Raw genomic sequence first — 25,002 nt, forward strand, 5'->3', positions numbered from 1 at the left:
GTGTTATGTGTAAACCAGACCACTAAGTACAGATATAGATCTACCATTCAACACAACTGTTTTAACCTTTATTATAGCACATTGCACTTTAGGTAATTTGTTCTTAAAGGTAAAAGAAACAGGGCAAATCTTAAGTCAAGAAGAACAAAATAAAAGACAACCTGTGCAATATATTAAATCTGAGGGCAGAAAACAGAGCTCATGTTTATACTATCTGCTGAACTAATATCAGATATGCTGCAGACATCTAGTACTATAAAAAGTGCTTGCTGATACATATAGAAGCAAATAAAGTATTTATTTCACATACCTGCGTCTAATTTCAGACAGGAAGGCAGCTCTTTTGATAAAGTGGTGAAATAGCTATGTAATCCTTTGAATGCAATCAGCAAACTGGCACAAAGTGTACGGTGGAGATTGTAAGCATGATTCAAGAAAGTCTCTGCTATTATAAAACTGCAGCCCTAAAAATAGATTTGTAAAGTTATCAATTCAGCACTAACAGTTACAGCAAAATTACATTTAAAGATTAAGGTAAGGACAGGTCACAAAAAGGTGTGTCTAAACACAGCATTTAGCTCCCCACTTCTGGTGGTAGCCCTCCATGCCCGTCTACAAGAAACTCCCCTAAGACTGGGGCATTTTCACCTCCAGAGCAATAGCTAGGAGGAACTGTTATTGGACAGAGAATAAGAAAACTAATGACATTTCCATGCACATGCAGGACATTCAGGGATGAAAGCTGCAATCCTGTACCATACTACTTTTTCAATAGGACTTTTGAGTAAATACTTAAAGGAAAAACCTCAGTGTATTTAAGAAAACAATACCGTGGCACTGTAAAACCGTCTCTATTATGCAGTATCACTGAAAAGTAGTCAACACTTCCAAGAAATGTTCTAAAATGCCCAATTCCTGACTAATACATTTTGTGCAACTGCACTGAGATACAAATCCTTTGTGTGTTAAAAATAATGTTGTTAAATATTTATCATTTCTTTCAGCAATTAAAAAAATAAATAAAAACGATTACAATCTTACATCAGCTGATAATTGTTTGGTGTAATTGCTGCCAAAAACAACACTTTCAAGAGAAGGAATCACAGAATCCCTGTTCTGTGCGGGTGCATTTCTGTTTAGCCAAGTATTTTTGACAGGACGAGGAAAGCTAAAAAAAAGGGGGAAGAAAGAAAAATGTCTGAGAGAGGGGCAGAGGAGAAAACAAAATTCAGAATAGAAATGCAAGGTGAATTAGAGACACATGGGCGAAGAACACACAGCATCATTTTAAGCCATAACCCAACATATTCTTTTATGTGTCTGCTGCAACTGGAGGTACGTGCCAGTGTACCTCCTAGAATCTAGAAGGCGGATTCTGATAAGAAATGTAGAAAGTTTGCAAGTATAACTTGGCAGGTGAACAAACGGAAAACACTGGCTGGAATCTAAAAACCTATGTAAGTGATATCGGTTACCGATCATCACTTGGGGTTACAGCAGCACCCATACCATAAGGTAAACCACTTTTGAAATTAATGTGGCTTTCAAAAGCAGTTCTTGATATGGCAAGGGGTGTATGTGTATATAAGCAGTGGGTCTGCAACTTATGCTCACTTTACATACATGAGCGCAACCGCTTATGGGGGCAGGAATAAATAAATAAAGAGTGGGGAAAACCCACTGTTCTCTACTCTCCATTTATTTATTTCCCCATAACCCATGCATCCAGCTGGTTTTCCTTGTTTATTGGGCTCTGGGAAGGTTGTGGGAGGTCCTGGGATGCTCCCAGAACCCTCACACTTCCTTTCCAAAGCCCAGTAAGCAAGACAGCATCTTTCTAGGGCCCTTGTGAAACCTTCCCAGAGCCTGGTAAGCAGCCATCTGCCGGGGGGAGAGGGGCTGTTGGAAGACATGTAAAAAAAATAAAAATCACACTCAAATATATGTCTAATTTTAGATTTAGTTTAAAAAATGCATCACATGTGAGAAGATACAGAGTCTTATTTACATATACTGTCTAAAATTTACAGCTTCTAAATAAAGCACTGTGCATAAAGAATCTAGTATAGTGTCATCCAGGACTTGCAGAGAAATTAAGTATCACTTATCCTTCCTTTGGCTTGTAGATCAAACAGTTCCAACCATTTCTGGTTGTATTTTGTTAAGACAAAAACAAGGACTTAAGCAATTTTAAGACAATTGGAAGATAACCAGAAATGCAGTAAGGTACAACAGTGCACTCCAATTATACCATATATGCTAAGTTAAATCAACATAATGGGCTAGAGTAGCAATAAGCAAGGACATTAGGCTCACACACACTTTTACCCCCAGCTTAGGATCTGAAGGGAAAGTTGTGCAGTGAGAATGTGCAAGCTGTAGCAGCAAATACAGCCCAATCAACTTCTCTGCACCATCTCCCTGTTTGTCCATTACACTCATACATTACTAGTCTAACCCAGGAGTAGCCACACATTTTGTTGCCTGTGTGGGATTGTGACTTTGGTAGACTCCAAATCCACACTCCTTCTACTGCAAGACCTTTCATGTGATCCTCGATCAACACATTCAGTGTAAGAGAAGTGCACTGTATATGTGAAGAATGATCAGGGAAGAATACCATCACTATTATTTGTTTCCCTTCCACCACCTTTAGCAAGCAGAACATTTTAACTGAGTTAGGACGACTTCCGAAGAAACCATAAAATCAGAGGAAGACATTATTGCCACCATAACAGAAGAACCTCAACAGATGGACAGACCTTTGCCAAGAATAGAAATGGCAAGAGACAGCAAAAGCACTAACACCGTCCAGGAAAGGCAACTCATCTTCTCCATTTGCCACTAACCATAGCCAACAGCTAATCCTTCTAGCTTCCAATTCTGGATAAGAAGATTCTTCTCCTTCCAGCAATCCACCATGCCTTTCTCCTACTAATCTGTGGCACAAATGGCTGTGTTACAAAAGGAAACACACAAACTGTATTCTAAAAGGGCAGGGGGAAATCCTTTGTGAAGAGTTAACGCAGCCTTCTCTGAGCTGTCACCCTCCAAACATTTTGGACAATGCCCATCAGCCACAGCCAGTGCTGTACTGGATGAGACTGATAAGGAGTTGTAGTCCAAAACATCTGGGGAGGATGTCAGGTTGCTGAAGGCTGAGCTAAGGTGTTTACAGTAATTTTCATTTTGCCTCTTTCACTGGTGTTTTATTACGCTAAACATGAAGCATGTTACAGCACGCATGTTTTAAACTAGGGGTTATGCCCTTGCTTACTCTGCTTGCTGACACCCCACCACACATTAACCCCCTAGAGCAGAGGTTTTCAACCTTTTTGGGTCCATGGCTCCCTTAACCAACCAAATTCTTTCTGTGGCACCCCTGTGGGCTCAAGAGCCCAGTTATGTCACCCCTTCCCTGCAGAGCTGGCAGTCCCTCGCCCCTTTTCGAAGCCTCCCTCGTGGAGTGTTCCCTCACTCTCCTCTCTTCTCCCCTCTCCTTGGGAGTCCTCTGGGCATCTGTAGCTGCCCCCCCTGCCCCCAAAGAGAGGTTCTTCCTCACACTGCCCCACAGGAGGCTGGGAAGCAACTCCTGGTGAGCCCAGAGATACCATCTGCCTGGGGAGCTTGTAGCCAGGGCTGCAGCAAGAAACAGCTGTGCAAGCCTTTGGGAGGCAGACACGTGAGAGGGCATCAGAGAAGGGAGGGAAGGAAAGAGAGGCAGAGGCCAGTTCATCCAGTTCTGGGGCTTTTTACATGCTGCTACCAGTAGAGATCCCACTAGTGGCATTTCCACCTACTCTCAGGTTTGGTGGGAGGCAAGTAGGGCTGGGCAAAGAGATGCCTCCATTCAATCCAACATCACCCCACAGACTGGCAGGGACTCTGCCCCTAACAAGATGGCTAGGGACTCTGCCCCTAACAAAATATCCCAGAGAAAGAGATAAACCAGAACACTGCCACAATTCCTGTACTAAAAGCACTAAAAGCAAGATTATCATAGCCTAGGCCACCAAAGTAAACAAGGCAATCTAAATTCCATTAAAATAATCATGAACTGCACCACTTCATTACTTGATTAAAACTAGGGCAGAGGTTTTTCTAGCAGTTATGGTTATGTGGTTTATCATTCAGCAGCTCCTGGGCTTACCATCTCCTTTCTATTCCAACAAAAAACTGAAACAGAAATTTCAATTAAATTGAACGGATATTTATAATACTCAGGGTTTACATAGAACTAGTCACTGGCATGTATAATACACATTTCAAATAATCACCACTCCAACTAAATTACTATCACTTTAATGTCCAAACCAACAAGCAATTAATTATTTCATTTTATTAAATGATTAATTTAAAAAAGTATAAAATCAATATTAAATTACCTTATTAATGGTTGGTGAAGCGCTACTAAAGAGGCATGGACTATAACAGAGATGACAGAAAGGTGAAAGTAATCAAACATAACATTGACATAGTGATGAAGGCCTCGGTTTAAGGTAAAGTGCAACTTTAGTGTTCTGCTGCTAATTAGCTGCAATGTGCTCAGGTCATCTGGCCTAAAAGAAAAAGAGTATAATCACAACCAACATTTTTAAAGTAATTTAATACTACAATAATGCAAATCAATGCTTCAAATCTCCTGTACCATAGTTACTATAAAACAAATCCATCAAGATCAAACTACTTTTTTTATATGCAGGACCTGTAATGAAATAGTGGTGCTCTGCCCAGTGAAATAACTGAAGTCTCCCTTATACATCTCAATATTTTTGTATACAGAGGATTTTGCACATAACTACCCATGTTTAACTCACAATGAAGTCAATATAACCTACATATGTGGAAATGCACAAATCATTTTTTATATAAGTATCTGATGGGAAAATCTGTTAAGATGGAAACAACATATAATAAATTCAAGTATAGGCATAATTAGTCCCCCACCCACCCACAACTTCAATAACTTTTAGAAAAGGTAAAGGTAAAGGTACCCCTGCCCGTACGGGCCAGTCTTGACAGACTCTAGGGTTGTACGCCCATCTCACTTAAGAGGCCGGGGGCCAGCGCTGTCCAGAGACACTTCCGGGTCACGTGGCCAGCGTGACAAAGCCGCATCTGGCGAGCCAGCAGAGCACACGGAAACGCCGTTTACCTTCCCGCCAGTAAGCGGTCCCTATTTATCTACTTGCACCCGGAGGTGCTTTCGAACTGCTAGGTTGGCAGGCGCTGGGACCGAGCAACGGGAGCGCACCCCGCTGCGGGGATTCGAACCGCCGACCTTTCGATCGGCAAGCCCTAGGTGCTGAGGCTTTTACCCACAGCGCCACCCGCGTCCCCAACTTTTAGAAAGTGCATGCCTAATTCAAGGGCTGTTTTGCTTGCAGGACTTTCAGTACATCCACGGACTTCACAATCCCAGTTTCCCATTACTTTAACATTAGGAAACGCTACATGAAAATGTGGTTCAGTTTCCACCAACACTGAAACAAAGAATTCCTTGATGCACAAAGAACTGTGAGCAAAAACCATTTCTCTAAAAGTAGAAATAGTAAGAATATGAATGTTTAGTTTTAAACTTACGAATAATCTGTATCTGTAAAGTGTAGATCTAAAGAGAGCAGGAAATTCATTTCATTCAGAGACTCTTCAATCTAGACAGGCATTTCAGAAGAACAATTATATATTATTGTTATTAATACAAACTATAGTTTTACTATACAATCATATCCAGACTTATTAACTTATTTTTTTAAAAAAAAATATATATCCTACCCATCTTGCTGGGTTTCCCCAGCCACTCTGGGTGGCTTACAATACATATAAAAACAAAACAAAGCATCAAACATTAAAAAACAAAATATCCTGTATGAGCAACAAACCACCCAATAAATCAATAGAAACCTATAACAACAATAGCAATAATAAACAATTTACTGTTATACTCAAATTAAAATAACCACCAACCCTAACTAAACATTTGACCAACATCATCCCGACAAAAACAAAACAGAGGAACCAAAATTAGAACCATTTAAAATATTTTAAAACATTTTAGCTAGTTGCCCCAACCCAAGAGTTGTTCCAGCAATGTCCCTCCGGCATCCCAGGAGCCTCTTTTAGGAAGGACACAAAGTGGCTTCAAATCAGTGTGAAGGTAACTACAAATATACATGCATGAATACAGCAACAATGTAAATAAATAAAAATGTACTGTGTATTTTGGGTCTATGGACCACAATAAAGTTGTGTGTGTGCAAACAAACAAACAAACAGACAGACAAGCACAGTGCCATGCATTCCAAATTCACTAAAATTTACTAAAAAGTATTAATATACCACCCTTAATTTTTCATCAATTCCAGAGTGGTGCATAATAAGTTGAAATATAGTAATAAAAGATCTTACAAAAGAACGGCAGATAGACCAGTCAACTGCAATTCTTCTTCTTGAACACTAATCAAGTTTTAAAACACCTGGATGACTAAGAGAATCCTAGATCTTGTCCTGGATACTGATCATAAAGAATGGTCCTATTTTAATGCTATGCTCCCATGTCTGCAAGGCAGAGAGGGGATCATTGCTAAATCTTCTTGTATTGGTTGAGGGCAAAACCACATTGGAATAGGGAATTCATGTTGTTATAACCTTTTGAATGGCAACAAGAATCTGCAGTGGACCAACCATGATAAAGGGAAGAACTGGGCATATTAGGGGCATACTGGAAGAAAAGTGGAAGTTAGTCAGAATTCTGACCTCATTTAGGGTCAATCCAACCTTCAACAATGGCATAACATTACTTGTGCTAAAAGTGCTAAGTTAATGCACTACCAACTGAAATCAATGAAGAGCTCCACATGCTTCCAACTCAATGGGGCTATAGGAGACTGTACTGCCATCTATTCCTGGGAGTTTTCTTGTGTCTTGTTGAAGGAGTGTGTTTGTAATGGGCAGGAGAATGTCATGGCATTATTATTCTGCTGCTGCATGTTTACTGGCTGCCTTCCTTGAATGGGCAATATTGGTGTGCAACGTTATAGCACCCAGGGACGCTGCGGGTGTATCTGTTAGCACTTCAACATTAACATTTATGTCCACATCTACTGTTGTTATTCCTAGTGCACACAGGATTGATTGTGTGGTAATTCGTCAAGCTATTTTAACAGTTAAATATATGCTATTACCTTTCTTTCATCCAACAGCATTTTAATTTTGAAGATCATAACATCATCCACAGACACTTCCTCATTTTTATAAAGAATTTGAAAGGTTTTACTGCAGACTACATTGTCATGGACTGAAGCTGGAAAGGCAAGATCAGCACCTAAAGAATATGGATAAGAGGCAATCAAGGCTCAAAATATCCTGATTCTATGTTTACTTACAGAATGACAACTGTACTATGTTTTGGCTTCATTTTAAGAAATGGTTATTTGTAATAATTAGTTTTGTCATTCATATAGCGTATTCTAAAAAGACTGTCCATTCAAACACTTGAAAGCTGATTTGACAGCAAGTAAGGAAGGGCATTCATAGTTACTTCAATAGATAACAGTAACATTTACAAACCAGTTCCCAGAGCCAGTGTAAATTTACAGGCAAGGTATAAAAGCAGTGATGGAAGTAACGAATAAGCTGCAGTTTAATGAAAAGTAAATCCAAGAGAACCTGGAACACAGTATAAAACTACTTTTACACTTCAACTTTTTTTTCCCTCAAAGGGTAATGTTTTTTGTCAAGACCCAAGTACTCATTTTAAGCAGCCCTCCAACAGGCAACAATATATGCGCAAATGGCCCTAAAGTTCACACCCACTGTCAGAAGTATTCACATGACGCAAACTGGTAATTTTTGCTTATCTGATGGACAGCCCTTTGGGAAAGGGAGAGGATGTGGTCCTGCAAATTCATCTTTTCTCCTGCAGACAGCTCTCCACCACCAAGCATATTCTAGAGCAGATGGGAGCCACAGAGGTAAGGTGAAATAAGCAAAAATTGTATTCTTCCTCGGTTAACCTAGCGTTTGCTGGAACAAAGAGTCTTCCATCATGGGAAGGACACAACTAGATACAGCCCTTTTACATTTCTCCAAGATCTTTAAAACCAAGTGTTTTCACCTATCTTAAGCTTAATTAATCAAGTAATCAAAAAGTATATGATTAATTAACTAACACATCTTTAATCATTTCGGAGTTCTCCTTTATTAAATAGTAATTATTCACTCAAATAGTAATGAAAAGATGTTTACTTACTGGTTGCACGTAACAGGCTTGCTTCAATTTTGTGTGGAATTCTTGGAGGAATCTTCATTGATACACGAATCTGGTAAAAGCTAAAGTAAACAAAATTATTTTCAAACTAATACTGTTTTAACATAACCTGATATGTATATATTTTAAATATTACTGCCCTATTTCCCCATCAAGCGTAGTCTTCAAGAGGGCCATAAAAAACACTTAATGAAATCAGTTACAAAAGCATTTTATACACTACTGTTAATCGTAATTAAAATAATTCAATACCAATTAGCCAGAGGAGAAAGAGAAGCATAAGGTCAAAGTAAAAACCAGTTAAACATATTATCATAACTCCACTAGCCAGGTTTGCGTTTCTTAATTACAGTAGGCTTCTTATGCAGCTTACATTCCTACTCGGATGTGCAGAGAAGCCACTGATCCAATTTGGGGCCAGGATTTTTTTCTGAAAATCTCTGTGTTGAGATCGCACACAAGGACTTCTGATTTCTGTCACACTTCATTATCTCATTGAGAACTGATTTTTGTTTTTGTTTTTATTGGTTCCATTATAAATAGGAACAATTATTGTATATGCTATGTTATGTTATTCTATGATATTATATCATATGTTATCATATGACAACATATGCTATTCTATGATGTTATTCTATGCTATTACCACAAAATTTTCATAAAATGTTTATTACTACTTATTACAATAAATCAAACTGAAGTATGATGTTACTGATCAGATTTCCAATCTATTTTGCTTACTTAATGGGTTCTTTAGTATGCAGCCAAACAAATGTTTTTCTTATTACAACTTAATTAAGTGGGTTTGCATGTGAGCATCTGAAGTTAGGTTGTGAAAATGCTTCATTTATTTTTCAGTTTTTCTTTCACTACAAATCCCTAGCTCTGGAAAAAAACTTACATCTCACATGATCAACATAATCCACATTTTACTACATGAGCAATACAAAAACAGGTGGCTTCAGACACAATGAAGATTCTACTTTATGATAGAAAATAGTTTCCAATAACAAATATTTACTTGCTAATCCAAATATGTTAATCTCACCAGGGTCAACTCAGGCAAAGTATGCCAACAGGTTAAAATTCAATTCCTGACCTCCAAAATTCAATTCCTGACCTCTGAAATAATAGCCTAACTACAAGTCATAAAGTATATTAAACTATGCTTCAATATTTTAAGAGAACAGCTTTAGATAGGGATGCGGATTTTAACATCAATATAATTGATTAATTAAAATAATTGTTAAATCAACTGATGCTTTAATCCCATAATAAGACTGATTTAACTGAAGTACTTAAATGAATACAGACTACACTGGAGGCACACATATTCCAGCTCCCTAATACTTCGGTCAAAATTAAAGTTTAAAAAAGACCCTCCTGGTTTCTGCCCAAAAGATAGCAGGTATTTTGATTTCAGGCTAAAGATATTAAGTTTCCTCCTAGCAAGATAAAAAATCAGCAACTAGGACAATTAATGTTCAACTGAGGCCCATTGTGAAGAACACTTTTCAAATCATTATACAGATGGGATTTAAGGCCTCCTACATCTGAAGTCATTCTGCTTTTTTAAAAAAAAATTTTTTTTTTTGCTGTAACAGGAAATATTCAAGACTTGTAAGACATTAAAAGCGCCCTTTCTTCAAACAATAAATGGTAGATTTGTTTAAGAAATTAGTTCTTCCAGATCAGACACAATATGCCCTTCCTTTCATAGTCCCATAAAGTATCTAAACACTTAAATTCACAAAGTGGGGTTCAGAGGCAGTTTGAAAGAAAACAGGGGACCATGTGTTCTCAGCAGAAGGCTTATAGGAGGAATAGCCTATGTTACACCTTCCACATGTGGACTACAACTCCCATTAGCACCTGCCAGCAGTGCTTTTCTCTCTCTAGAAAAATAGGTGTCAGTACTCACTGTGAAGTTGTTACAGCAGGCATAGGCAAACTCGGCCCTCCAGATGTTTCGGGACTACAACTCCCATCATCCCTAGCTAACAGGACCAGTGGTCAGGGATGATGAGAATTGTAGTCTCAAAAAACGTCTGGAGGGCCGAGTTTCCCTATGCCTGTTGTTACAGTAAGTGCCACACTTTTTAACAACAAAAAGTGCGTTCCCTTGAGTACCCCCTGAAAAAAAGGTTGACGACTTGTAGCCTACAACATCTGGAGTGCACCACATCAGTTTCCCCTGACTTATAGGAAGCAACAAGCAGAATATTGTATAGTATATCCCCCAATGAAGGGTATAGCTGTTGTTTTTGAAATACTGAAGTCAACTGCCTCTAGAACCACTTTTTGAATATTTGCTGTCAGTTTGTGTAAGTAGGCCACCCCCTGGCCTAACCTAATCATCTTTACTAGGTAAATTAATGTGTTGTATTTCCAACCCTCAATTAAAATAATTTACTTATTATACCGCCCTCAATTACTATGCATGCAATGCAAAACTTTGCAGAACTTATTAACGCAATATTGAATTTGCACTCAGCTGGAAATTTTTCAGCTCAAATTATACTACCTTCCAGAGGTAACATTTCATTTGCTCTTACTAGTTCCAGATAGCTCTCTTAGTACTACTATATCAACATTCCATATGGTGGCTTGCAGGAATAGCCAGAGGATATCTCTCAGCTGTCTGAAGCAGCAAAGAAACTGCCAAGGCAGCTGAGGACACCAGTTGGCAAATACCAAAAACAAGGCAGATATAGAATGTTCTGCTCTTTCATAATAGATGGGCAAATGTCAGTGCTTTTCAGAACTGAAACATCTCACAAACATTTTATATTCAGAACATGACATGCATAGTTTGTATGCAATTAATTCAAGGAAATAAATCAACAAGACAGAAAGATGTGATAAATACAGACAACTCCCCATTTATGTGGGGGTTATATTCCAGACCTCTGCAGGCATCAGTGAAACAAGCGTAAATGAGAAGCACACTGGAGAGTGGCTTGTGAGGAGATCCATCCCAGAACCCAAAGAGGACATCCTCTTCAAGCTCTGGAGAGGGTCTCCACGAAAGCTGAAGGGGCAGCGAGGCATGCTCAGCTGACACCCAAGGAAGTGGTGGTGGCGGCTGATAGACAGGGAGGCTGAGCAACCTCAAGAAAGCCCCGCTGTCCCTCCAGCTCATGAGGTGACCCTCCCCAGAGCCCAAACAGAATGTCCTCTTCATGCTCTGGGGACGGTCTCTTTTCACAAGCCAGGAGGTCTCTCCAGGGTACTTCCCATTTCCGGGTTCCTGGCACAATGCGTGTGCGAGGACATGCACGAATAGATCATGTGTAAATGGGGATTTGCACATATGTCTAATTCTGTCCTCTTAAAAAGAGGAATAGAAAGTATGATCCCAAAGAAAGCCCAATACCCAGGGCATAACCCCCAAAGGGTGACTGTTGTAGAAAGAAAAATATCTGAATCAGATTTGGAAGCAAACAATATATTGATCACAGAAGACAACTGCATTATAAACAATGGAACCAGAATTTTATCTGAATGAATTGTGGCCACCTTCAATATCAACATGCTGTCATTTTACAAATATCAAATATGGACGTTTTATTTAACTCAATATTCTACAATACTGAAAGGATGGAATCTAGTAGTTAAGACTGTAATTCTATACACACGTATATTTGAATTTCTGAGTAGGTATAGAATGCAGTTCTATGCACACTTAGCAATTAGCCCTACTTTCCTCAATGAGACTTCCTTCTGAATAATGCATAGGATTGTGCTGTAAAACACTTCTGACTCAATTTAAGTCATACAATGACTGCATTTGCACATCACAGTAGGCCAGGGTTGGGAAACCTTTTCTGGCTGGCATGCCTGATCTTTATCTCCCAACCCCTAGATGGCTAAATGTAACAGGTGGGCGGGCCTGTGCACGTGTCAATCATCTGAACACAAACCTGAACACAAACTACTGCCCACTGGATACGTCTTCAATACATGGCAACCAATAAAAATAAGGTTACCATCCAAGCACCACAAACACAATCAGGGTGTTCTCTTGACTAAATAATTACATTGCAGTCAGTCCATCTTCCAGTTGGCAATGGACCACAGCACAAAATGAGTAAGTAGACGTGCGAGCAAGGATCTTTAGGCGATTACCAATCATTTTCATAAAAATACACAGCTGCTTACACCCCCTAGAGCACCCCATTTTCCATAGATAAACAAAAAGGCTTATCCTGCCCCGGCTCAGTGTTCTGAATGCTCCCACCGACACCACCTGAAAATAGAGAACTTTTATCCATGCATACGAGAGAACATGTAAACCAAGCTTAAGTTGTCTTATAATTTTATTCACGATTGATGCCACACAGATTAGTGAATTTTGATTCCTGACCGTCTCTAAGATGTGATTTAAAGTGTATATATATATATATATATATATATATATCCAGTTACAAGAGCTAATACACCTTTTCTCAGGATTTGCAGGCATTCATTAATCTTCCATATAAATATCTCAGGAATTAACACCATCAGAACATATAATATTTGTTGTAGGTTACCTACCCTCTTTGAAACAAATCCACGTTATAAAACTTGTGGAGCTCCACGGAGAATTCTACCATTGCCTGTACTTCACTCATTTTTATGTAGATGCAGAAGTCCAAGAACTGTTGTCGGCACCTTATTTACTGCAGAGATAGAACACAAGATATGTGAGATGAGCTTACAGCCGATTACTCCATGACCTAACCCTGGAATGAACTATGAACAAGTTTCCTGCTTCATACATATGTCCTTAATGAATAAATGTTACATAACCCTTTCTGTTTTGCTTATCTGCTTCCCCATACAATAGCAACAGAAACAGATGCTCCAGCTTGACCTCCACCTTCAAAACAAACAATACATTTTCAATGCAAAACTAGTTGTATACAATACAAAGGAATTGAAATAAATAAATTTGTTTACCTAAGGTAGAAATCCTAAGCACACCTGATAGGAAGTAAATCCCATAAAATTCAATGGGAGTACTTCCAAGTAAAATATGTTTAGGATTGGGCTGCAAAGCAAATTTTCATTCTTCAATTACTCTTAGAGCCGTAAAGCACCCCTTACACAGATTTGGGTAATGAAGGGATAAATAAAACTGCCTCAATTTGTATGAGTGGAAAAATACACAATCCTTAATATTGTGTCTTAACTATGGAGCAACAAAAGATACTCATTTTGAAAAGCAACAATAAACTATGGTTTAGTACAGGGGTCAGCAAGGTTTACCTCGCCTGGGCCGGTTCACTCCAGCGGAGATCCCTCCGTGGGCTGGATTGTGCATGTGCATGAGTGCGCGTGCCTGCAATTTCCAGCGTCTGCCCATATGCAATTTCTGGCGTCTGTGCAGATGCGATTTCTGGCACCGCGGAAGTGAGTCCCTGCGCCATGCTGGTTTAGCACAGCACACGGGGACGTGCCGAGTGGGCGGCTTGATTCGGGGGCGGCTCAGGGGTGGGTCACTTGTGGCCCATGGACCTTAGGTTGCCAACCCCTAGTTTAGTATGATATGCATGAGCATCAAAGAGCTGTGGGCTCCCTTTCTTCCTCTGGAATGGCATTGAGAAGTTTGGAAACATTTGCTTCTATTTTTAAACTAATCAGAGTTCCTCACTGAATCCAAGCTCCAGGGAATTCAGGTTAGGTCAAAGAATTCCAACCAACCAACCATACATGCAGTCTGTTGGTTTTTGTTTTTTTTTAAAGTAACATACATGCAGAATATTTTTTTAAAAAAACAACTCCTCAAGGGTACAGCTGCCCCAACCAGCTCAATGAGTAGTGAACGTGCTCAGTCACCTTCAGTTACCACAGAATGCTTAGCAAGAAAAGAAGATTAGGAAAAGCTGGGTGATAGCAAAGGGGCATACATTGCAACATACTGTTGCATAACCCACATATCAAGTGCATGTTATCAGTTTCTATTGTAATCATCTACATTTCATTCACCACAAGTAACATAAAAATGAGCTCTGCTGGTGCCATGGGTCTTTCTTTCCCTCTCCCCTCCCCATATATGCCCTCAAAATCCACTAAGGAGAGGAAGTTCCACTGGACACAGAAGGCTGTTGTGCCAGTTGAGTTGCAGCACTGGATACAACCCTAAATTTCTAACATTAGACTGAACGTTATTTCTCCTGAATAGGACTGCCACTTCAGTAGGGAAAACTTAAAATTTAAAGTGGAATATCCTCTCCTCAGTGATATAATGTAATACTAAAGATGTAATGGGAGTTATACAGGCATGTTACAGAACTGGACACAAAACTTTTTTTTTTAAAAAAAACCAATATTCCTTTTTACCTCTAGTAATAAATAATCCATTTTGATTAAAGCTAATACGCAGTCTTCCAGTTCCTAATTTCTGCAGTCAAGTGCATACTGCTTGCTCTGCAAGAAAAAGAAATCAGATGATTGTACACCTGAGTGCAAGCCATCTACACAGAAATTGGTGCTCTTATTTTCTTTAATTCCTAATCACCCAGTTCACTAGTGTCATTAAACTATAGTTTAAAGTAAACTAAGTTTTAATATGAATGAGCAGCATGTTAATGTGCACTGCTCAAAAGTTCCCAAAGCATTCCTCCCCTGCTTGTGCAGATGCCTGTGTTGCTCAAACCCAGGCTCATGGTTTGTTTTTCGCAAATAAACCAGAAATTGTAACTATGGGTTGCTTGGAGAAAAACGACAAGCTTGTTCTTTCCACAGCAGAAACAGGGAAGGAGAGCCTCTGGAACTTTGAGCAGTACGACTAACATGCTGCTCATTCATGTTGACCTGTAGTTTGCTTTAAGCTATGGTTTAATGTGAAATTCCACTGAAGTCACGAAGTTCACTAAATTAAAGGAAGCATAAAAAGGGTATATGGAAAGCAGCTGATATGTCTTTGGAATGGTTTGAAAAAACAACCAGTTAATTCACTGCAATTATATACACAACAAATGTTCAGGTTCTGCAATGTTTACATCCATCTAGCACACCCAATATATAGGAGATTAAAGGCTTTTTTTTACTGCTGAAAGGATAAGGGGTGGGGGTGTCCTATTCCCCATTAACTTTTCACAGGATACCCCCCCCCCACTTGTAAGGTGTGCATCAAAGTTGCAAATATGTTACTTGTCAGCAAATACTGTAATGCATAATATGCCATGTTTAAGCTAAATGTATTCATTAGTTGTAGTTAGCTTTTTATCTGAATACCTATACCATGTGTTATGGATTAGCCACAAACCAAGATTTCAAACTATGGCTTAAAGTTGGTTTGAAATTAACGGTTTCCATTAATTGTATTACACTCACACTGTACAGTGGTGCCCCGCAAGACGAATGCCTCGCAAGACGAAAAACTCGCTAGACGAAAGAGTTTTCCGTTTTTTGAGGTGCTTCGCAAGACGAATTTCCCTATGGGCTTGCTTCGCAAGACGAAACGTCTTGCGAGTTTGTTTCCTTTTTCTTAAAGCCGCTAAGCCGTTAATAGCCGCTAAGCCGCTAATAGCCGTGCTTCGCAAGACGAAAAAACCGCAAGACGAAGAGACTCGCGGAACGGATTAATTTCGTCTTGCGAGGCACCATTGTATTACAGTGCAGTATTACACTGCACTGAACAAACCAGATATAGTTCTCCTACCTCCTTGCCTTCACTTGCTGCAAAGTGGCAAGCAGTTTTTACTGGTGTTTCCCAGTGGCCTCATATAGGAAATACAGCTTAATTTGGCAAGCTAAACTATTATTTAACTGTAGATTTGGGATCTGAACTGGCCTGAAGGCACAGGATTATTAGCTCCAGCTATAGCTATGGCTACAAGACCTCTGATAAATGCTTTGTTACAAACAGCATATTATTCTAGGTATAATTCCATCCCCTTTCCTGTGTCCCATGGAAAGGATACAGCTCAGCAGAAAACAAAATGTAATTTAAAAATCTTGAAATGGCATTTAGATGGCATTTCTGATCCAAGTGGATTATGCTGGCTCCAAATTCAGTATCAATACTTGGCTCTGGGAAATAGGCAGACTATATTGCCCATTCTTTCTTCAGACTGCAGCATAATGCCTGTTTAAGATTAAAAAGGTCTATGTGCTGAAAAATCAACCCTGAATTGGGAAATCAGTATTTTCTACAGTATTTGTCACTAAAAGTGACCAAATTAAGACTAATAAAAGAAAAAGGTGGTAGGAGGACTGCAAAATGCTTCAATAACCATCTGAAAAGAAAGCTGTTTAAGCAGATTTATCCTCAGTTTCATTGAAATGGTACAAATAGCTCCAACCTTCTTGGCTATCTTAATTAAGCTCTTGCACAAAGTAATGTGACTGCACGATGACCATTCAAAGATTCTGTTGTGGTTTAACAAAACAGGCAAAGAAGTTAAAGAAGGGATATAAAAGGATATAAAAACAAGGAAGCAACTTTATCCCCCATCAAATGACATCTGCAGAAAAAGTGACCATAGTTAGCTAAAGTTTCCCCATGTTGCCTGTAAGACACAGTTCTGACCTAATAGTACATGGGGCGGGGAGCCACACACCCTCAAAATCCTCATTTATTTAGTGAGAGAGAGAGAGAGAGGGAGAGGGTGGGTAGAAAAAAACCTCAAAGGGGGTTACAAAAAAGATAAAGCAGTAAGATTAACACTAAAAATTTATAACTGTATTTTAAAAACAAAGTGAAGGTTAAAAATCTCAATAAATTAGACTAAAACAAGTTGTGTCACTACCAACTGATTCTGTTTCCTACCTATACAAGCACATATCAATTGACTTGTTAAATAGGAAGCACAGTGAAGCTGATTAAACTGACCTATTAAAATAGAAGCACACCTGTCATTAAACAGTGGGGTACTGCACTCATGGTTTCTCATAGGAGTCTGGTTAGTCACTGTAGGAAGCAGGATGCTGGGGTAGATGGCCTTCCTCCAGCAGGGGTTTTTCTTATGTTCTTATGAATAAATTGTTAAAAAGCCCAATTCTTCATATTTTACCCTTGCAGCCCATTATAAACTAGAAACAGAATACAGTAGGGTTGTCGGGGTTTTGTTTTTTAAAAATCTCCCAAGTAATATAAATGTATTCTGAAAAAAATCCTAAAATTTATTAAATTAAATACAAATTGAATTTCCAAATATACCCTTCTGCACATTAACCGAAGGTTACGCCTCTAGAGAGGTCAACAAGAGCTTTTGCATCAGCTTTCCCTGAAAACATATAGAGTATTCTGATAGGCCAACTCTTTTGTGAACATGGAAGGCGTGGTTTCCAAATATTCTAACTTCAGAGAACTCTTTTCCAAACGCCTTTGCCAAGGAACCCTTGTCACATAACCCCAAAGTACTCAATAGGATTTTGTGTTATGTTTTAGGGAGCACATTCAGTTTCTGCCTATTGTGTTTTGCCATTCCCCTTCACAAACTGAGTACACTATTCAGAACACATCCAGCTCTCTTCAGAAGCTATACATTGCAATGGGAATATTGGAAAAGGAGGACACATTGTTCTGCAGAGCAGCTTGTTTACTGCTGATTTTGTTTGTTTTGTTTTGTAGGAGAATCCCTGATATGGAACGCCCAGGATTCCATAAATCACAAACTGGAAACCAATTGCTTAAATCAACTAGACTAAAGCTTAAAATTATATTTAAAAAACTTTAAAAAAATGGACAGAAAAAGCTTTAAGTACTTACTACAGTAATATTCAAGTTGGGAGATGTGTACAGATCAAGTCCCACCTCACTCAAAAGAATTCTTTTTTTTTTAATCACCATCAAAGTATATATAGCACTTAATCGTTAAAAAACCTCTATAAACAATTTTAAAACTACCAACAAATTCAAAAATCAAAATAGACAAGTACATGATTGATATGGAATCATATAATTGTTAAAGGAGAAAAATACATTCCCAAAACATTTATAATATATAGCTTATTTTTTTAATTTACAATACTTAACCATAGATGTAAAAAAGAAAAGCATCGCCATAGTTTTATCTGTTACCTAGAAAAGGAGCCTTTGAAACTCGTGTTTGACTTATGGGTTTAAATCAAAATATATTCTCTTAAAAGTAAATTATGACCAAAGCCAAAACATGGTTTGTGTCATTTCCCTCTTTCCTCCCCCAATAATTCCAGATGCTATCCCAAACAGTAGACTCTAACAGCAGAACACCCTAAAGTATAGCACATAAATTTGAATACACCAAACTTTACTATGCTAAAACTATGGTTTGCACATCAGCCATGATTTCAGGTACTAATCTGGTGGCAATTTGCAAATCAGGTGCACCAAACAGCAAGTTCAGACATAAAAAATATAGCTTGGCTTTATTCCCAGACCATCTCTGTAAATATGGGCATTAGGTTTGCTTGCACTGAGTTCCACTTTCCTTTTAAACCACATTCTATTTTTCAAGAGACACATGAGACACTTCATATACTTAAGCAAACTAACCAGAAGTACCGTATTTTTCGCCCTATAGGACGCACTTTCCCCCCTCCAAAAATGAAGGGGAAATGTGTGTGCATCCTATGGGGCGAATGCAGGCTTCAGGAAGCTATCTGCAAACCTTGGGAGCCCGTGGGAGTTCCCGCCGGGCTCCCACGGCTTGCGGAGAGCTGCCTGAATCCCGAAGCATTCCCCCCCCCAAAAAAACTAGGTGAGCCCTATGGGCCAGTGCATCCTATGGGGCGAAAAATACAGTAATAATCACCTTTACTAAATTAAAAAAATTCCACGCTCTGCCTACCCATAAACTTGTGTGTTTCATTTAATGCTTTGGACCATCTGAATTACAAACCAGACTTTAACTTCTGAGAAATATGGGACGGCCATTGTTCCTTTATCCCAGAATACTATGTGTGTAATCTGATATCTGTAGCACCTCTATAGGTTTTATTTCAGACCACAATGCCATCTGAGAACTGAGTTTACAAGGTGGCCCCATGGCTACAACATCCAGACTACTTTTTGTACTTTTTTATTTCTTTCCTAATTTCCCTACTCCAATTTGCATAATATCTTGCCTGAGGAAGAGATGCAGAGAACTTAAAAATTTGAAAGTTTCATAACATTTTGGTGGGTTATAATGAATTTATGGTCCAACAGTGGATTCTGGATTTCTGTTCTTATGGACTAGTTCTAGAATAAAATGTCACCTGCTTACAGCCTTAGCCTCTGAGCACTTCCCATCTTTGTTTATCCATGTGCTATATATGGCACATAGGCTAAGGTTACCAGACGTCCCCATTTCCCGGGGACAGTCCCCGGATTTACAAATCAGTCCCCATATAAAATCCATTGAAGTTGAAAAGTGTCCCCGGATTCATTGAAAACAATCTGGTAACCTTAACATAGGCCACACAAAATAAATAATGCTTTGCACAAGCATTCATTTTGTGCAGCTTATGTGCTAGGGTGGATATATCAATGGTTAAGAAACAATTAAAAAAAACAAAGGTAGCCATAAAAAACTCCAAAATACAGTTGGATTTTGATTAACATACAGCTACTGTTGCTTATCCAATTGGAACATGTGTACTCTTTAGGAAAACAGGTAATGTATAAAAAGAAAGAGAAAGGGTCAGTAGTAGAGCACATACATTGCATGCAGGAGATCCCCGTTTAATTCCTAGCATCTCTAGGTAGGGCCAGGAAAGATTCTTGTCTGAAACCCTGGAGAGTTGCTACCAGGCAGCACAGCTAATACTGAACTAGGGTTGCTTCCAGATGATCTGTTTATTGAGTATTCATTCTGATTTGTTTGCAGGGAGGTTATATGAGTGCTTCAAGCAATTGTTATTCCACACTTCCCAGGGCATTTCCCCACCACTTACCAATGGACGGGGTGAGTCTGTTGAGCAAGTGTGTCAAATGGACTTTAATGGTACAACCCAGATTTGCTGGTATGCAATTGAATCTCACTTGAAATTAGTGACAGCCTGGAAGCAGCCTGGAAGGACCAAAGGTCTGACTCAGTACAAAGCAGCTGCCTACAGTACATAGAAATTCTAAAGCAAGATCTACCAGGATGAGTGGGTTAGGATCTAGCAGATCTCTGGCCGAAGTAGGAAGTTCTCAAATCATCATAGCCCTTTGAGAACTTCCTACTTCAGCCAGAGATCTGCTAGATCCTAACCCACTAAATCAACTCCCCCATCCTTTGCTCAGCAATATTTATGCCAGAGTATCGCCCTTATCCTGGCTCAGCCAGGAACCAGGTGACTGAGCCAAGGCAAGCTTGGCATATCTTAAGCCTGCATAAGCCCTAGAAAAAGGGGTTTTCCAGGCATGGGTCCAAAGTAGGAGGACTGAGGCTGGATCCTATTCCTGTTCAGCTTGGTGCAAGATCTGGCAACGTAGTATAGGTCAAACACTATTTCCAAGGCTTATTTTCCCTCTTATTTTCCAGTCTTAGGCTGGCTTAGCTAGAAGTAGCTCCATTGCTAAATGGAGTTTGGATCTGGTGTAACTTTACACTGGCTTAAACTTACACCGTCTTCCTTTATGACAGCTTCTTGTGTATGGGATTATTCCATTATGTACTTCATGTTCTAAACTAGAATATGCTTTAGTAGTTAAAACAAGGGGGGCAACTTAATATTATTAAGTACACCCAAGTGAAGTTTTTGCAGTCCATTAACTAATGTAGTCCATATGGACTTGGCAAAGACTTCATGTACAGCCCCTAAAAAGCTTTATATACCAGCAAAAAGCTCAACTTATTTTTATGAGGTATCGGGTAGCTTCGAGAGTTAAACCGAGGACACCATATTACATTAGGAATGTTAGGAATTTGCATTGATAGAAAGACATACTTGAGGGCCCTGGAGGGAGGAAAAAGTGGTAGAACAGCATGAAGTGTTATAATCACCAGTAACACTTAGTAAAGTTGTACTTGGCTACAGTACAATGAATGAAGCGGCCATGCCTCTCCTACTCCTTTAGATTAATGAACTAATAAAGAAATGTACATCCAAGGTCAAAACGCCTTGGTGATATCACTGAACAAAAACAAGACTAAGGTTTGTTTTTTAATATAAAACGACACAAATGGTTCTCAGTCATGGTCGCCCTGCTGAATTATAGAGAGGTCTGTGTAAGTTGAGTCAGACACGACTAAACTACTAAACAACAACAATGTGTAAGCTATTTAAAATAGGACAACTCCCTCCCCCCAATAAAAAACACACACACCCAAGGAACACCCTGGTACCCTAGAATTCACGCAGGATGCGTGGGGAACCTGTTAGAGAAATAGGACAAGTTTCCTGGTTTCTCGCGAGGTTTAAAAATAGAGCACAAACAGAAAGAGAGAAAGGTAAAACGAAACACACGAATTGCCAGGGTTTACTGGCTCCCTTCTAGCTGAGGCTTTCAACCAAACTGAAGAGGATTCGATTGGAGTGGGATAAGACTGGATTGGGCCGGACTGACTCCGGAGAGAAAACGAAAACACACACACACACACACACACACACACTCTTTCACACAGAGACGCTCACTTCTGCTTGGAGTAAAAAGGAAGTGCTTTTTACATTTATTTATTTTTAATGAGGCTTCTAAACGCTCCACACATCTTTCCCAGCTGCTCCCCTTCCTGTTCACCTTCTAAGAGGCGCAGGAAACATCCACCTCAGCTCCAACGACGCCCTGCTCCGTCGCAGGTTTTCTCTCCACACAGACACCTAATTCACAAGCCCCGCCGACTCACCTGAGGGAAAGGAGCAGCAGCAGCAGCAGCACCGGACACCGGCCTCCCCCAGGGAGAGGCGACTACCTGTCGGTCCTCTCACTGCCGGCACCACCACCACCTCCTCCTCCCGACTCGACGCTCCTATCCGCTGCCGCCGCTTCTAGAGGAGCCCAGGCCTCAACAGAAGCCCCGGAGTGGCGTAACGCAGGCATCCGACGCCGGCGCCCCGCTCGGCCGGCAGGGCGGCCCGCGTTCCGACCGCGCGCGCCCTCCTCCTCTTCCTCCTGCCGCTGCTATTGCTCTCGCCTGGGAAAAGCGGCTAGGAGCAAGTAGATTCCGCTGGCGGCCACCACCAACACCGCGACCGCCCGCCGCCGCCGCTTCCTACTCGCAAGCAAGCAAGGGAGCGCGGGCAATGAGAGGAGGAGGCGGCCGCCGCTGGCGAGGGCTGGCAGGGAGCGCCCGAGTTAGGCAGGGAGGCAGGGCGACTGCGGCATCCTCCTTGAGGGCTCCCCTCTGACTGTGGCGGCGCTTGATCTCCGAGATTCCCTACAGCCGCTCCCGCTTTCCTGGAGATCTTAGCTCTAAGATCCTCCTCCTGCTGCTGCGCCTGCCGCTGCTTGCTTACTAGCTGGCTGCTCCCTTCCCAGCTCGAGCTCCCCCTGCTGCTGCTGTGTGCGAGGCACCGGCTGGGCTACACACAGTGTGGGTCGGCGGGCTGCTGCTGCTCCCCCCCCACCGGCAGGCGAACAAACAAACAAAAAGCAAAGAAGTGGGAGGGTGGAGAAAACAACAACAACAAGAGCAAATGCAAGCTGCCCTCGTGGCACATTTGGGGATTGCCGCGACTGCTACTCGTCGCCTTGTAGTTCTCCCTTACTTTGTCTCCGGCCAAACAGAAAGCGGAAAGATGATCACCTCTTCCTCCTCCTCCTCCTCCCTTCACCTGCCTGGCCCCCGGGTTTTTCTCATCTGAGGTCTTCCCTGCATGCAAATTTTCCTTGGAAGGACCAGTGAACCTGTGCAGGGGCTTCAAGAGTTCTTGCAAGCAGCCGCAGCGCAGTTAGGCCAAGTCACACCACCTACTGGCTTCTTTTGCAGCGCAAGCCGGCCCTCGAAAAGTCTCTCTGCAAAGTGCCTTCTCAGCAGATACTTTTAATTGCACAAGGCATGAACATTCCCAGAAAGCAAAACAAAAAGAAAAGGGAGGGCAGTGCAAAGCAGCAAGATCACCGCGTGAGTCACAGGCGCGATATAGGAAGGAGAAGGTAAATTCTCAAAAATATTCTCTAAATGTTCAAAAGGGTCAGGCAGATTAGATACCGCAAGAAAGTAATCTCGGGAGCAAGAGTCCAAGTCACACTTGAAAGGGTTCTCTCCAGTAAGGTGTTTTTTTAAGGATTTAGGAATGTTCTCTCCCAACAAACCACACGCAACCAACAATCTACCTTTCCCTTCTAATCAAGATGTAGCACCAGAAAAAACAAGCAAAAACTTGAGAAGCTGATAAGGGTTTCGCCATAAGAATTTTTGCAAATGAGAATGCTTAAGCGCTGCCTTGTCAGAAACAAGTTCTAGCATACATATTCTTAGCCCTACAGGTGGCTTGTAAACACAGAATTTTCCTTCATGGGTGGTTTTGTTGTACAGACCCATTCTATCTGATGCAAGAGAAGTCATATAACTAGTTACAATAGAGAATATGGGTAGCTACATTGCACTTTAGAGTACTGTATTCAAACCATATCACATACTGTATACTATTCCAGCAATTCTGAAACCCACTGTGTAAAGTAGCTAGTATTTACAGATGGAAAAATGAAAGCTAAGAGCTAGTGGTTTGTCTGAGACCCCCTAGTGAATTGTGGCATGAGTGAGTTGTGAAGAATAGGTTGAATAAAAAGAGCAGCCCAAGTTGGACTCTGCTCAGACTGAAATAATGTGTGTGAAAAGCTATGGTGGCATGTAGGCCTTTTGTTGAAAATAATTGTCATGGCCAGTGTGAAATAAAACTAGGTATTCTCAACTATAAATAGATTTTTTGGGAGTAATATAACAAAAATAATGCTGAACAATATTGATGGGAGCAGCTTAACAGGATGTCTTTTGTTGATTTTGGGGGGGAAAAGATGGTAAAAGTTAGGGACTTGATGGTAGTGATTCACTTTGGAATGCCTTTGAATGATTCTCATTGTTTTGATTATTTTGTGGTTTTGTCATATTAATACAGTAGCTTCCCCTGTCTTTCAATCCAGCTGTGTTTGATCTTTGTGTTTTATGTGAATACTGTAGTGGCAATTGCTTCTTCTTTTCTAAAATACCTGTGCATATTGTGCCTAGGTATAGTGTAGTAGCTAATACGGGGGCGGGGCGGGGAGCTAGAAGTGATGTGAAATTCATTACAGTGGCACCTCGGGTTACATATGCTTCAGGTTACATACGCTTCAGGTTACAGACTCCACTAACCCAGAAATAGTACCTCGGGTTAAGAACTGAATTTATCTATATCTGTCTATCTTTTTTGTGTAGGGAGGGGTCTAAGTGCTGGTTGTTATATCTAGCTGCTTCCAGGAGCTATACTGTGGTACCTCGGGTTACATACGCTTCAGGTTACATACGCTTCAGGTTACAGACTCCACTAACCCAGAAATAGTACCTCGGGTTAAGAACTTTGCTTCAGGATGAGAACAGAAATCGTGCTCCGGCGGCGCAGCGGCAGCAGGAGGCCCCATTAGCTAAAGTGGTGCTTCAGGTTAAGAACAGTTTCAGGTTAAGAATGGACCTCTGGAATGAATTAAGTACGTAACCAGAGGTACCACTGTATTGCACTTTCAAACAGTAAGACACTTGGCTTGGGTGCACTGCAGGCACTGTGCTAAGTGCTGCCCCTGCAGTAAGTTGCCATCCAGTATGCCCCCCAGCTACACTAGTGGTTTGAATCCAGATTATAAAAGAATGGAACGCCACTCATGTGGTGGGGCTTTCCTGGCTCCTTTACCCCTACCTCCCCCACAACTACGTCTT

General features: G+C 40.6%; 2 protein-coding genes across 8 annotated transcripts in view; one reads left to right on the plus strand and one right to left on the minus strand.

Annotated features, from left to right (window-relative positions):
* The window catches only part of FAM135A (family with sequence similarity 135 member A), a 57,696-nt gene extending 34,718 nt beyond the window's left edge, over positions 1-22,978 (minus strand). For 2 of the 7 annotated variants that reach the window (XM_077926261.1, XM_077926257.1), the window contains exons 1-10: positions 21,997-22,661; positions 14,597-14,683; positions 12,809-12,933; positions 8,252-8,331; positions 7,185-7,324; positions 5,584-5,654; positions 4,386-4,559; positions 2,850-2,939; positions 1,042-1,168; positions 311-464 (exon numbers count right to left, since the gene is read on the minus strand). In XM_077926261.1, the coding sequence (XP_077782387.1) occupies positions 311-464; positions 1,042-1,168; positions 2,850-2,939; positions 4,386-4,559; positions 5,584-5,654; positions 7,185-7,324; positions 8,252-8,331; positions 12,809-12,885 (913 nt within the window). In that variant the 5' untranslated portion in view covers positions 12,886-12,933; positions 14,597-14,683; positions 21,997-22,661. Of the gene's footprint in view, positions 1-310; positions 465-1,041; positions 1,169-2,849; positions 2,940-4,385; positions 4,560-5,583; positions 5,655-7,184; positions 7,325-8,251; positions 8,332-12,808; positions 12,934-14,596; positions 14,684-21,890; positions 21,910-21,996; positions 22,662-22,858 lie in introns of those variants that run through there. The other 5 variants (XM_077926262.1, XM_028722682.2, XM_077926258.1 and 2 more) reach the window with 4 other exon arrangements.
* A 148-nt stretch (positions 22,979-23,126) lies between these two features.
* The window catches only part of COL9A1 (collagen type IX alpha 1 chain), an 89,436-nt gene continuing 87,560 nt past the window's right edge, over positions 23,127-25,002 (plus strand). Inside the window, exon 1 of the mRNA XM_028722686.2 lies at positions 23,127-23,246. Coding sequence (XP_028578519.2) covers positions 23,149-23,246 — 98 coding nt within the window. The 5' untranslated portion in view covers positions 23,127-23,148. The remainder of the gene's footprint in view (positions 23,247-25,002) is intronic.

This window comes from Podarcis muralis, chromosome 3, assembly GCF_964188315.1.
Source record: "Podarcis muralis chromosome 3, rPodMur119.hap1.1, whole genome shotgun sequence".
Classification (NCBI taxonomy): domain Eukaryota; kingdom Metazoa; phylum Chordata; class Lepidosauria; order Squamata; family Lacertidae; genus Podarcis; species Podarcis muralis.